The sequence below is a fragment of the Hypanus sabinus genome, chromosome 8, assembly GCF_030144855.1.
Source record: "Hypanus sabinus isolate sHypSab1 chromosome 8, sHypSab1.hap1, whole genome shotgun sequence".
NCBI lineage: Eukaryota > Metazoa > Chordata > Chondrichthyes > Myliobatiformes > Dasyatidae > Hypanus > Hypanus sabinus.
In genome coordinates, this window is record NC_082713.1 from 142,083,808 (window position 1) to 142,097,556 (window position 13,749).

Consider the following 13,749-nt stretch of genomic DNA (forward strand, 5'->3'; position numbering starts at 1 on the left):
TACCACTCAGCAATATTATTGTAGTTCATCTGACGTCCAATTACAAAGGAAAATAGATTTACATTCCCTTGAATTCTAATTTGGACAGCACATGAACGGAAATAGCTGTGTATCCTAATGTAGGGTAATATAGTTTCATCATTAAGAGCAACATTTAAAGTCTGGTTGTTTTAATGACCAAGACAATTCCGTTTTGAGTGTCGAATGAAATTAATGTTCTTGCTAGATTCTCCAAGTTAATAATTAGCCCTGATAATTATTTCGGGATGCTAGTGTCCATAATTATATGCGCGAACGCCATAAAGTTTGTTCCTATTACTCGATCTTTTATAACACCATTTCTTAAAACTTGTTTTTTTATTTCAGTCTTATGCAGTACATTGTTCCGATGAACTAAACATCAGTCAGATGGGAAGCAGACCACCAGTCCCTCATTTTCTGTCTGTATCAGCTCTTCCGAACATACAAACTCATCGTTCTATGACTGACAAAACACATTAGTATGGTAGTTATTCTGGTACGTATTAAGTAAAGTAACTGGAAGAAAGAAGTTGCACAGTTGGTTCTTTGGATATGCGGGAAATTCGCATTGCACGTTCACAAACCTGTTGCCCTTCCACGACACCGTGCAACTTAAAATGTAAAGTATCGGAATTGCCACGAACTATCTCCATACCTTGTCATTTTTTGTATCAAATTGGCTAAACTCTTACAAACGTCTGCAATAGGTAGGTTCGTTACCATGTTAAAGCTGATCTAAGTGAACAAGAGTTGGTGCAGAGATGTGGCATGATTTCTCCTGCTCCTTCACTTTTATAAATTGAGTCTAGGGGAAGGATTGCGGCTCGGTTTTAAATGGAATTCTATGCAACTGAATTAAGGCCGTGTTGAGGAAACTACAGAAATTGTTGTTTTGGTCATTGTATTTAGGTGGTTAACAACATAATTTTGTTAGGACATTATTTTAAATGTAATTCTTGGAAATGAAGCGGCTGATATTTAGAAGAAGAACCAACTCCAAATCCATGTCCACTCAGACCGTCTATAGAACGAGCTCTTTGAATGGGGGAGGGGAGTTGGTGAAGAGGAATCCCTTTTAACCAAGTTTGCACGTTTTCTCAATTGATGCGATTTGACTTGCCAACGGCATCAAACAAGTTGAATGAAAATCCTAGTTCATGAACAAAATCCTAGTACACTGCCAAATTAGTCATTGGGATACAGCAAATCTACCAATGCCCTCCGCACATTCAAATGTTTGGAGGCATTGAAATACCTTTTTCAAAATAAGTCAGATTATGGATAAGGGGATAGCGTTCTCCATTCTAACCCGTTACAAAGGGGAATGTAACTCTGGATGTAGGATGAGTTTAAAATAATGAGTTTGATGCCTTAGTGGTTTGAACGGTAGAGTTTTATTTCCTCCCTCTTAACCATGAAGTTAACGTGTCTTCAAAAACAGAAGTTTACACGCGGAAGCAGACGAGACCAAAGACTGGCTATCGACGGGGCTACAAGTGTTTGCAAATGCCTTACTTTGGAATTACTTTTCCACGTATCTGTCTTATCTGGTTTAAATAAGAGAGCGCCACCTTAGGACGTGGAGCCATATCGAACCGCTTCTCGCGGGATTCTTCCGCAGGGCGGCACGGAATATTCCCACCTGAATCTCGGGATGAATAACGTTAGTAAGATCATTGACAATGTGTGTTGTACCTGAACTGTCAAGATAGTTCTACGAACAGTCAATAAAGAGCCTAACCTCTGTTACATTTGCTCGAGGTTGAAGGAGATTTCTTCTACTTCAGTTCCGTGGGTTCTGGGCTTTCCGTAGTCATGCGGGAAAAAAAAAGCTATTATCCTAACTAAGTTCTAGTTCATTTTGGATTTGACATCCTAACACATAAGTCAACTTAGATAAGTAGTTTTTCTCCAGTTTAGTCTGAGTCAACATAATGGGACATATGTACTGGAAGAACATTGTATGCGCGCAAATGCCAGCTTTGAGATGAGGTGTCAAACCTTGCCCGTTTTAGGCAGGTCGGAGATCCCGCCATCTTCAAAAGTCGTGGCCAATATGTATTGCGAGATTTCGAGATTACTGAGTTTAGTTGAGCAGTAAAACTGATTACACGTCAACCTTGGTTATAGCGTGTTTTAGTGATGTGCAATGTCTTTTCCAAATTCGCAAGTTCGCAATGACTGCAGTACCGTGTTTTACAACAACTGAATTGAATCATTAAAGAAAATCTTCTAGATAAAGTATTGAATAAAACAGCTCATTTGCTAAAGTTCCTCTCAACAATGAATGCAACCCCGTTTATAAACAAATTATGATTTTAGACCAGCGGCCTCTGGTCTAACTGGATGTTTCTTGGTGTCAGTAGAACAGCTCAAGTCACAAAATCAAGAGTTAGATACCAATAATGTGAAATTCTACATTATCTCTTAACGCCCAATAAAACATTTCCCGATAAATGAAGAATGTCATGGTTTATTTTGTGAAGTACACTCAAAGCGGAATTTCTTAACACATTGTTATCCCTACGCTTTCCACAACGCCCTTCTCCTTTTAAAAGTACCAAGGATCATAGGATTGAAACATACCGGATAAAGTGGGCTGACCAGCCATCCTAGAATTATTGCCGCAGTACACTACTGTATTCCATTGCACCTGTTCCTTCGTCCTCTTCCTTGTCATTATGAAGACACAGAATGTGGAATGAGATTACTTTGGATAGCTGTCGACTGTTTACTATTGTTTCAATGTAACAGACTGCGGGGGGTGGGGGGGGGAGATAAACAGTCTTAGTTCCTGCTTTGAATCAAACAAGAAACCTTCTGAAGAGTATTATGTATAACCCATCCTCGCCATTTCAAAACCATCAACTGGTTCGTTAATCTCTTTCCGCATAAATGAAATTTACGGCAGAGATACTAATTGATTCTTGGAACCAAATACACAATTCTTTGTTACTTATTACTTGTTTATTTGAGGAATTAATGGTATCAGCAACTTTGTTTAAACATTCCAAGAATCGGGAATCATTTGTTAGCTTGCTACGCACTATTTGAGCATCATTCATTCGGCAGAAGTGAATAAAGGAGGACAGGGATTTTAAATTTACTTAGAGATCCAACAGATATCATGTCTCCAAGGTGTAATTGGGGGAAATAAAACAAATGCGATAATGAAATTCCACTGGCGCTGTCTTTTTTTAATTCAAACATCGTTCGACAATAATAGTTAAAAGCTGTTGTTCACGGCCAGTTAATAACTTTGCGTCGTCTCTACAAAATATAAGAGTCGGGTCCATTTATATTTGGTTAATGCCATATTTAGTAAGATTATTAAAAATTCATTGACACGCCAAGGTATATCCAAATGTGTTTCTCCGTACAGTGCAGACGTATGTTTTTTTTGTCTTGAACTTTAAGCAGGAAGATCAATTTTCTGCAAAAGATCCAGTAAAACTATTGAGTCGGGTCTTCAGATAATGCTTATTTCGCAGCGACATGAGAATTGCATGTAGACGAGAAGACCTGATCTGTTTAAGAGTTTTCGCATGTCCCGAATGCTTCACATTTGGTTAAACACTTTTTGACCTGTGGCCACTTCTGTGAGGTAACAAACACAAAACAATTTATCAAGCGCCTGAATGGCATACAAGGAGCGAGCCACCGATGCAACTTGGTGCATTGATTTGTTTTAAAGTACAGACCAGTATCAATAGACATCACGACATGCTTATATCCACATAGGAGAGGTCCGCTTTCATGTATGAATGTCGCAGCTGTAGGTGTGTGTACTCTTACAGATATGCACATATATAATGTTCACCCCTATGTATTTACAAATATATTCCATGTTTCTGCTTTCACCTGTGTTGATGTTTGAAAGGACCTACACATTACGTTCGTAATCACTAACAATAGGTTAGTTTAGAGATTCATTTGAAAAATAATGAACTGTACTCTGTGTGCTCGAATACAATCGTTCACCAAACCATGAAAGGAAGTAGAGCGTTTGAAAGACTTAAACTTATCAGAAAGTTGTTGAAGCTTCTTACAATCGATCATTCAAAACAAGATCGATATTGTGGTCAAAATCAGTAAATTTGAGTTTGCTCCCCCAGGAATTGCGCTGGTGTGCATTCGGTTAGCAATGCCTCACAATTCTATCAATAGATATGACTTTCTAACCTCTCATTCTGGAGTAATTTGAATGCTTCAGATAAAGATTTCAACCAACGATATTAACCTGACGAATAAAAAAAAGGGAGTGGAAGACTCAAAGACTGGACAAGGCAGATGACGGGAATATCAGGATAATTTTGGATGTGGTTATGTAGTGTATGTGGCGAAGTGAGGTAAAATTGAAGCTGTTTTTTAAATTATCTTTATCTACTTGATTTGCGCATGATTTTCTACTCCTGTCGTTATTGGAGAAGAACGTGGCCAACTTTAAAACAGCACTGATATCAAAGTACACCGACACTTGAAACCTTAACCTTTTTTCGCATATACTTATGATAAAATGTATCAATACTAACTTTCCCTCCTCATAAGATTTTAATTAAGTTTTGATACTAATAGTACATCGGTTTTGTTGTGAATTACTTGGATATAATTCGAGATCCGGGGCAGTCTCGTTTTAAGACGCTAACCTGTCACTGGGCTGCGCGCAGAGCAGCGGGGGCGATGACTGCGCAGGCGCGGCTCTCTGGCTCAGGTAGCCGCGTTGAGCTGTGTTCAGTTGAAGTCAGCGAGCAGCGCCTTGCGAATCGAGTCTGCTTCACTTAAGCAGCTTGACCTCCAACCACCGGAGCTCGTCACACAGGAGCCGAGGGAAAGGACAATATCTCCTGCTCAAAGATCGAACAGAAGCGACTCGAACTTCCACAGATCCAAAGGCAAGAAAGAAATCGCGCCAGTTAGAGAGAGGGGATTGAAATTCACACAAAAAAAGTTGCTGTAAACTCCTACGAAAGTTTGCAGAAGTTTCCAACCTCAGCTATGAGTGCACGTCAGTGTTAAACCCGGACCCGGCTGCAAGTGACCGTAAACCAAACGCAATTATTTCAGTGTTGGATGAGTTACTTTGTCGAACTAAGGGGTACTTGTGTGCAGCAAAAGAACCCGTTAGTGGTAACAGGGAACTCGGAAAGAAACACAAGCGATCGCAACTCGGTAGACTGGGAGTAAGGGTTGAATCTGTACGCTGTCTTTAGACAAGGCTGCTTAGAACAAAACAAAGCCGAATCGGTGAGAAAATCGTGAGCGCCCTGCGAGCTTTTCCAAGTAAGTTCACGTTTTTTTTCTGCAATTCATGTGGACAGCTGACCGTGAAATGGCTGGACCGCGGTGCAACCAAACCAGGCTCTGACGTAGACTGAAACGGTGCCGAACAGATGAAGTGACACTCGATTTGAGAAGGAACTAGCACTGCTCCTCATTTACCAAAAGGAAGGTACGGTATTAATCAAAATTTAAAATCTCAGATTCAGTGCTCGAAAACCCAAAAAGTAACGTGTCATAAGGCAGGGGTAGGATAAAAAGGACTCCAGGACGGAAAGTGACAAATCTGGAGAGAGAGAAAACCAGCCAGAGTAGGAAGGGACAGAGATTGGCCGAATGCGTGTGAGTGGGAAGTAAGTGAGTGGAAGTACTGGCGGAGGAGCGTCGATCTCTCTGGGCTGGTGTTGCTCTGGAGTTATGGCTCCCAACCTGAAAGAGCTTCAATAACAGGTGCAACATGCTCACACAAGCCAGCTTCAGTCCTCGCACTGACTTGGAATCCTGAGAACCAACTCCGTGGGCATTTTCATCCTTAACAGCTTTATTGCCATCCAATACACTGCTTTTCAAGAAAAGAATTCCGATTGGTTTAAAGAGCCTGAAAATTTACCAGTAACTCGGAGCTGGAAATGCAGGTGAGTGTGCGGGTCCCTCCGTGCTGTTTAATGAAGATTCAAACATGAATGAATGAACGTTGGCTCGCAATTCCTGTAGGTTGTTTGCACTTGAGAGGAGAATGTTACGGGAAAGATGCCGTACTGTGTTGTTCTCTTGCTACACTGGTGTTTGTTTTATTATGCCAGGAGATGCGTGTTTGCAGAGTTGAAACAGCATTTAATAAGATGCCTTTTTCCCTCAATCCAATTAGTTCACATGTGCTCTTGCTGCATTTAATTTATAATTACCCCAAAGGATGCCATCTAACTTTTTTTTAAATATGGTTGTGTTTGCTATATGTTTCCGTTCACCTCTTCAGAACATTTTGAGGGAGTGCTTCAGCCGAACAGTTGAGGTGGAATGGGAACCCCGTGTAAACAGTCATCGGTATTAGTGGAATTTATTTGCATTGCAGCCGCGCCATTTAAAACTCTCATTCAATACATTGGCTTGCACTTACCTCCTTGTGCACAATACATTCGTTCAGATATTTCATGCAACTTTAATGGATTTTAAGTCACGGTTGGGTTTTGGTTCATTCGCGAATACACATTTTACAAGTACTGTTTCTGTTAGCTTTTCCCTAGTTTGAACTTCGCTGCAAAGAGCCTAACCTCTGGGGTTCCCTTTGCCAAAGTATCTGTCTGTAAAATCCAGTTCTCATTGGTAGAAAATTTGCATCCAGGCAGACGTTCGTCGCTGCCTGCCCCCAAGATCTTCCTTTGTTGAGCGGATAGCAAACATTAAGAACGGTTTTTTTTAATGGGAGAAGTCAGTTTCTTCTCGGAATGTGCCTCCCATCCATAACGCCGCAGCCGTTGGTTGGCTGCGAGAGGCGAGGCAGCCGACGCTTGTGGGTTTTGTTGGCTGGAAGGCTTGAGAACATTAAAACACGGCACATTTAGATTAGAACGCTGGAACACCAGACTGACGAATGATCTCTGCCGGCTTCACTGACTGGGATACGACTTGTGAAATTGATTCCCGTGTGTCGGGGAGGCCCAGGGTGGGTTTAGTGACCTTCCCCCTATCTCATATGTAGCGGCTGTGTCCTTGTTTGGGGGAGGGCAGAAAGGGGAATAACCATGCAGTGTGCGGGGACCAGGCCGTGGCTCCAGCACATTTCCCGGCTGACTAAAGTGCTCTGTGAAGAAATTAAAACAAAAACACACCGAGCTCTGGATCAGCGCTCACAAAATGTCGCAGATCGTGCCCGCAGTTTAGGGGAAGATGGGTCTCAAAACTTTCCTTGGAGCCTTTGTAATGAAACACGTTAAACTGGCGCTGATTGCGTGCGCCTAGGTAAAGCATCGTGGTTATCAGATTTATACGATCATTTCATTTACCAAATACGGGAGAATGTTGAATAACTTCGATTATGGTGGAAGTAACGCAATACAGTATTCTTTCAACCATTAAAGTGAACGTCATAAATCACTTTATTTTAAAGGCGGCGGATGGTTTTTCCCGACGTGCGGTTCCACACTAACCCAAGATAGGTGAAGCGTGGAGGTACTTTAAATGGTTCAGATGAAGTCAATAAAGGGGACAATGATGTCTAGTACAGTTGATTAAAAACAGGTCTGCGCTAAGCCAGATAACGTCCCAGATCCAGACTAGACCCCTCCATTTCTCTCGCAAAGTAAGGGTTTCCATTTAGCGGTGCGACGCTCTGCATCCTCAATGTGCCAGCTATCATCGTGCAACGAGCTGAGCACAAATTAAGAAACTTCTGAAAGGGGCATAAGTTGCCGAATTTATCTTCCTCAAAATAAAATGACAAACTAATCTTATTGGGTGTAATATTCTGATTTGCTCCCAGTTGAGTTTTATATCTGCCAAAGAGATCAGAGGCTATTTCCAGTGCCGGTTGGAGAGACTAAATTTGTTAGACCTGTTGGGGATTTTCGTGAACCGTACCGTGCAGGTCTTGGAACAATTGCCGACGATTTTCCATTGTACTCGCTTGTAGATAGAATTGAAAGTTAGCGATGGCTAGTCAGATCATCAGCGATAAAAATAACACATCCCTTTGAAAGGAGAGTATAGAAAATATCTCGCAATGAAACATAACTGAATGGATAGTCGTGGAATGGGCCTCAAAGAGGGGAAGTCTAACCAATGGAGATTACAAAATGAGTAGACAAGGGTAATTGATAATTGTGATTTATCCAGATTTCCATGGGGTTCCAGGTGAGAGACACCTGAGAAATGCGAGGCCGGGGGGCGGGGAGGGGGGTTACTGACACCAGGAGCGAAGACGGAAGGATAGCTGTTCCAAGTGACCTGAAGGTGGGAAGTGAGATTTGAAAGGATTCAGTGCTAGAGCCATTTGTGATTTACATTAATTCATGGACTTCAGATTCAAGGTCGCTTTCTTCTTATAAATTTGCCAGAGTTAGAAGGATCAAAAATCGCCTTCAGCGAACTTGGCTGTGTAATTGGAAGTGATTTTCAACAAAAGTATAGATGTTGGAGAAAAGCCACATTTGGAAGATAAGAATTAAAATGGGAAATAGAAATGGATGTTAGTGCACAAGCCCTAACATATTAATTTCTGGTTAGTAATGCCAATTCAAAACCAAAAACTTAGCTTATAGTTGCGAGTGTTACAATTGAAACAGAGAACTTAGACTAAAACTTGGTAAAACCGACCTACAGAGGTTGCAACTAAGATTTACAAGGGTGGTACCATAAATAAGATATAGCTAAATGTGAAGAATGTAACAGAAAATGCTCATTAGATCAGGCACTATCTGTGGAAAAGAAATGGAGGCATTGTTTCAGGTCAAAGACCCTTCGTCATAACGGAGAAAATTAGAAATTACGTTATGAACCGTCTGTTCCTCTTTCCACTGATACTACCTGACCTACTGTTTATTTCCAAAATGTTCTGTTCTTGTGTAAAAGTTCTAGCATCTACAATTTCGTTTTGATTTTTCAATTAAAGGGGTGGTTCTATTAAAAACAAAGGATCGGGGTTGGTGCTGGTGGTGATCTACTACAGGCCTTTACAGTCACAATGCATTTATCAAGTCGATAACAATGTTTCAAAGTGTGGCAACGAATGAGACCAGAAGCCACTAATTCAGAAACGTCACCAAAAATCAAATAGGGAATCCAGAAGAACTGAGAGTGCGGATAATGTTAAATTGACGCTGTAAGAAGTGGTTGAACCAACAGTGTTATATATAAGCAAGTAATGTCAAAAGAAAGAAGATTCCGCGGTGGTTGTTAGATGGGGCAGGAGGTGGACGCGGAGGCGTAGAAATGTCTTTTAAGACAATAGCCCGATCCAGTGCTCCATTCCTTGTGCCATTCTGTGAAAGTGTGTAATTTTTGCTAAAAAAAAATGTCATTTTATGAAATTTAACGAGGTTTTGAATAAGCAGTGAACCGAGGAAGATGATAACCAATCGCACTCAAGTTCCTGATTCAGTACCAAGTTTGTTCATCCGCAGAACTCCGGGTGATGATCGAAAAGTAAACAAATGCCCGATCTAACCTGTAGTGAATGTTGCCTCTCACTGGCAGAACTCTGTTACTGCATCGTGGTCCAGCCTGAGTGGAATTTTGGGGAAAATATTTTCTACCCCGTGTTCAAAATGGTGACCTGTTTAAAATATGCGCTATTGAGTTCCCCCATTACATCCCAGTTCTTCTAAAGCAAAGTTTAACTCGCAAGCAATGAAGACTGATATTCAAAGGGAAACCGCATTCGTCAATAAATAATAACTGTTTGTTTGGTCCACAGCCCAGGTATTATTAATCCCGCTCCGTTATACGTAAAATATGATCAGTTCGTCTTCTGCTCAGTTCTACCATCTAAGCCCTATTTGAAAATATGAAATCCGTGTGTTATTCCTGCGTGACTGACAAATTTATGAGAATAGCTTAATATCTATGCCAGAATGGAGTGTTCATGAGTAGTTTGCATTTATCTTTTGGCTATCTGGTCTCCAAATCTCTGAATTCAAAATCTTCTTAACCTGAATTCCTTCCTCACCACCCCAGCAATGTTCTTCACTATGCAATCACCTGTGTATTCCTTAGCCTCCAGAAAACTTTGCCCTACTATTTTTTGAGATTCTTTTAAAAGTTTTTTTTTTCTGTTGCTCTCTGTAAGTCGGTCTTCAAAACTCATGATTTCAACTGCTGAAAGTTCTGCACAAAATACTTCAGCTTGCAGTTCTTTGGGTTGGCCCTTAAGTTTAATTATATCTTTAAAATGGATATTTCAATGAAAATGTCTATTTGTGTCCTCTTCCTTCCCATTCTCTTCTGCGCTTTCCTCTCTCAGCCTTACCCTATCTTTCTCCATGATATATATTCCTCAATGAAACACAGAGACCTTGTCTGTGTAACTCCCTTTATAAATGCAATTTTTATTGATAACGGCTTATGTTAGTAAAGCTCAGGTCACTAATATTTGAATATACACTCAGTGGTAACTTTATTTGGTACACCTTACATCTGCTCGTTTGTGCAAATATCTAATCAGCCAATCATGTGCCAGCAGTTCAGTGCGTAAAAGCATGCAGACGTGGTCAAGAGGTTCAGTTGTTGTTCAGACCAAACATCAGAATGGGAAAGAAATGTGATCTAAGTGACTTTCACCATGGGATGATTGTTGTTGCAGACAGGGTGGTTTGAGTATCTCAGAAACTGTTGATCTCTTGCATGGCAGTCTCTATAAAATTGTCAGAGAATAGTGCGAAAAACAAAACAAAAAATTCCAGTGAGCAGTAGTTCTGAGGGAGAAAGTGCCTTGTTAATGAGAGGTCAGAGGAGAATGGCCCGACTGGTTCAAGTTGACAGAAAGGTGACTGTAAGTCAAATGACCACGTTACAACAGAGGTGTGTGAAAGAGGATCTCTGACACATGGAACATTGAAGTGGATGGGCTGCAGCAGCAGAAGACCATGAACATATACTCAGTGGCTGCCTTATTAGGTACAGGAGGTACCTAACTAATAAAGTGGACACTGAGTGTACATTAAATTGTAATGTGTCGGGAAACCTACTGTTTTGGTCACTGTTAATAAGAATTACCTCAAAAAAAGAACTTGGCAAACCTGTTCATTTTGCTGAAATTAGTTGAAAATCTGTAGTAGATTTTCTTTATTCATTTAATTACTTTGAATGATATAACATCTGAATTACACCCCATGTTATTTGCATTGATGCAGTCCATTTGGTTGTACTGATGTGTAAGTGTTTTGTGTTTCGTACAGCTTATTGACCTTATGTACAGGTACCTGTTTGTAAATGACCCTGAATACTCATTGGGGGCGTGAACATAGGGGTGAAAAACATCTAGGTTAACCTGACAAGAAATTGAAATCATGAATCAACATGAACAAAGCTAGTTAAAAATTCAATGAACCCTTTTAAGCAGCTATGAGAGATACTAAAACTGAACATCTTCTGTGTTAATAGTGGCCTTTTCTAATGGCTAATCCAAGTATTACTAAAATCCCTATAATTTGCAGGTTGTTATTAAACACCTGATAAGTTAATGCATCTGCATACATTCTGCCTTCCTGTTGTTTCTAACTGTATTTCATCCCTAGGTTATACAGCTTCAACTAAAACTACTTATGATTTTACATTGAATCTCGCACATTAGTTCAAAGTAGCTTCACGGAAAAAAAAGTTACAACTCAGAGTTAAATGATTGTGCTGTAAGTAACTTGATTCTTTGACCAATCTTTACATGATATTATGAACTACTTCAGTGTTATTTTAGTCAGTGGTAACTATTTAATTGTATCCAGAACATGAGGCTTGTAACTTGGCAGATTTGAATAGCTCGGAAGTGAGACACTTGCAAAGCATTTCTATTCACTGAATGCTTATTACTGAAATACTTGGTGCAATAAAGCATCCCATAATTACTGATTCCCAAGATATTAATGTTAGGAGACTCAGTAATGGGCGTGCCTTTGAATTTTGGTGGGATTGTTGAGCGGGTCATTGACTGCCGTCCACCATTCATGGATGTTATCCTGGCCCTGCTGTGCACAGATACGGGCAGTGTTTTTCTACCAATAATCAGAATGAGTAATACCAAGCCAGATCATATGGATGGTTAGCTGACAGGCCTCCAGAGGATAGCCAGTGAGCTGCATTGTACAGGGCGCACTGCACAGACTTCCACACCTGCTCACTGCCACCGGGAAGAATGGAACTTGATGGAGTTCAAACACTGGTGCAACAAAGCTCCTACTCTGTCTCCAGACCCGCCGTTAAATTTGGTGGGGGTAGTGGGGGAAATTCCATAATAACCTGAGCTCGGGGACTGGATGCAATTTTGTACCTGGTCCCTTGACACTAGCACACCTCTTCATTTTAACCGTCATGAAAATGTAAATGAAAGTAAGTTTCCCCCCCCCCACTTATTATTACTTTTTAATCTGCATGTGTTAATTCTGATGAAGTGCCATTTGTGACTCTGAGGGCTGTTAGAATGCCATTGGGCTGTTTTGTACTGCTCACTCTGTCAGCTTCATGGGTTCACTCAGGCCTGGAGGCCTCATTGTTGCTGGGAGCCAGGCAGCAAAACCATTTATTATGGATGTGGGATGGGAGAGGGAGGTGTGGCCCAGTGTTGCAGGACCCCTATCATCTGCTTCATGTCACTTATGATCCGGACAGGGTTGTCTATCATCACTCCTTCATCGTCCTTGGTTGAATTTTAGGTAAGCTCACCTTAACCAGGAGAACAAGGGCTTTTCACAACTTTTCCAACATTCCCAAATTCCGAGCACAAACTGAAATGATGGTTAATAAAATATACAAGCCCCATTTCCAGAAAAGTTGGGATACTTTCCAAAATGCAATAAAAACAAAAACCCGTCATATGTTAATTCACGTGAACCTTTATTTAACTGACAAAAGTACAAAGAAAAGATTTTCAATAGTTTTACTGAACAACTTAATTGTATTTTGTAAATATACACAAATTTAGAATTTGATGGCTGCAACACACTCAACAAAAGTTGGGACAGAATTAAAATACGATTGAAAAGTGCACAGAATATTCAAGTAACACTGGTTTGGAAGACTCCACATGAAGCAGGCTAATTGGTAGAGGGTGAGGTATCATGACAGGGTATAAAAGTAGAGTCCATCAAAGGCTCAGTCTTTGCAAGCAAGGATGGGTTGTGGCTCACCCCTTTGTGCCAAAATTCGTGAGAGAATTGTTAGTCAGTTCAAAAGAAACATTTCTCAACACAAGATTGCAGAGAATTTAGGTCTTTCAACATCTACAGTACATAATATTATGAAAAGATTCAGAGAATTCAGAGACATCTCAGTGCATAAAGGGCAAGGTCGGAAACCACTGTTGAATGCACGTGATCTTTGAGCCCTCAGGCGGCACTGCCTAAGAAACCGTCATGCTACTGTGACAATTATAGCCATCTGGGCTCGGGAGTACTTCGCAAAACCATTGTCACTTAACACAGTCTGTCGCTGCATCCAGAAATGCAACCTGAAACTGTATTACGCAAGGAGGAAGCCATACATCAACTCTATGCAGAAACGCCGGCGACTTCTCTGGGCCTGAGCTCATCTCAGATGGACCGAAAGACTGGAACCGTGTGCTGTGGTCAGATGAATCCACATTTCAGCTAGTTCTCGGAAAAAATGAGCGTCGAGTTCTCTGTGCCAAAGATGAAAACAACCATCTTGATTGTTATCAAAGAAAAGTGCAAAAGCCAGCATCTGTGATGGTATGGGGGTGCATCAGTGCCCATGGCATGGGTGAGTTGCATGTATGTGAAGGTACCA

At 40.8% G+C, this 13,749-nt stretch overlaps 1 protein-coding gene across 2 annotated transcripts in view; it reads left to right on the top strand.

Moving 5' to 3' along the window:
* Window positions 1-4,724: 4,724 nt before the first annotated feature.
* The window catches only part of wnt5b (wingless-type MMTV integration site family, member 5b), a 129,790-nt gene continuing 120,765 nt past the window's right edge, over window positions 4,725-13,749 (top strand). Inside the window, exon 1 of one of the 2 annotated variants that reach the window (XM_059978069.1) lies at window positions 4,725-5,933. In XM_059978069.1, the coding sequence (XP_059834052.1) occupies window positions 5,928-5,933 (6 nt within the window). In that variant the 5' untranslated portion in view covers window positions 4,725-5,927. The remainder of the gene's footprint in view (window positions 5,934-13,749) is intronic. The other variant, XM_059978071.1, reaches the window with a different exon arrangement.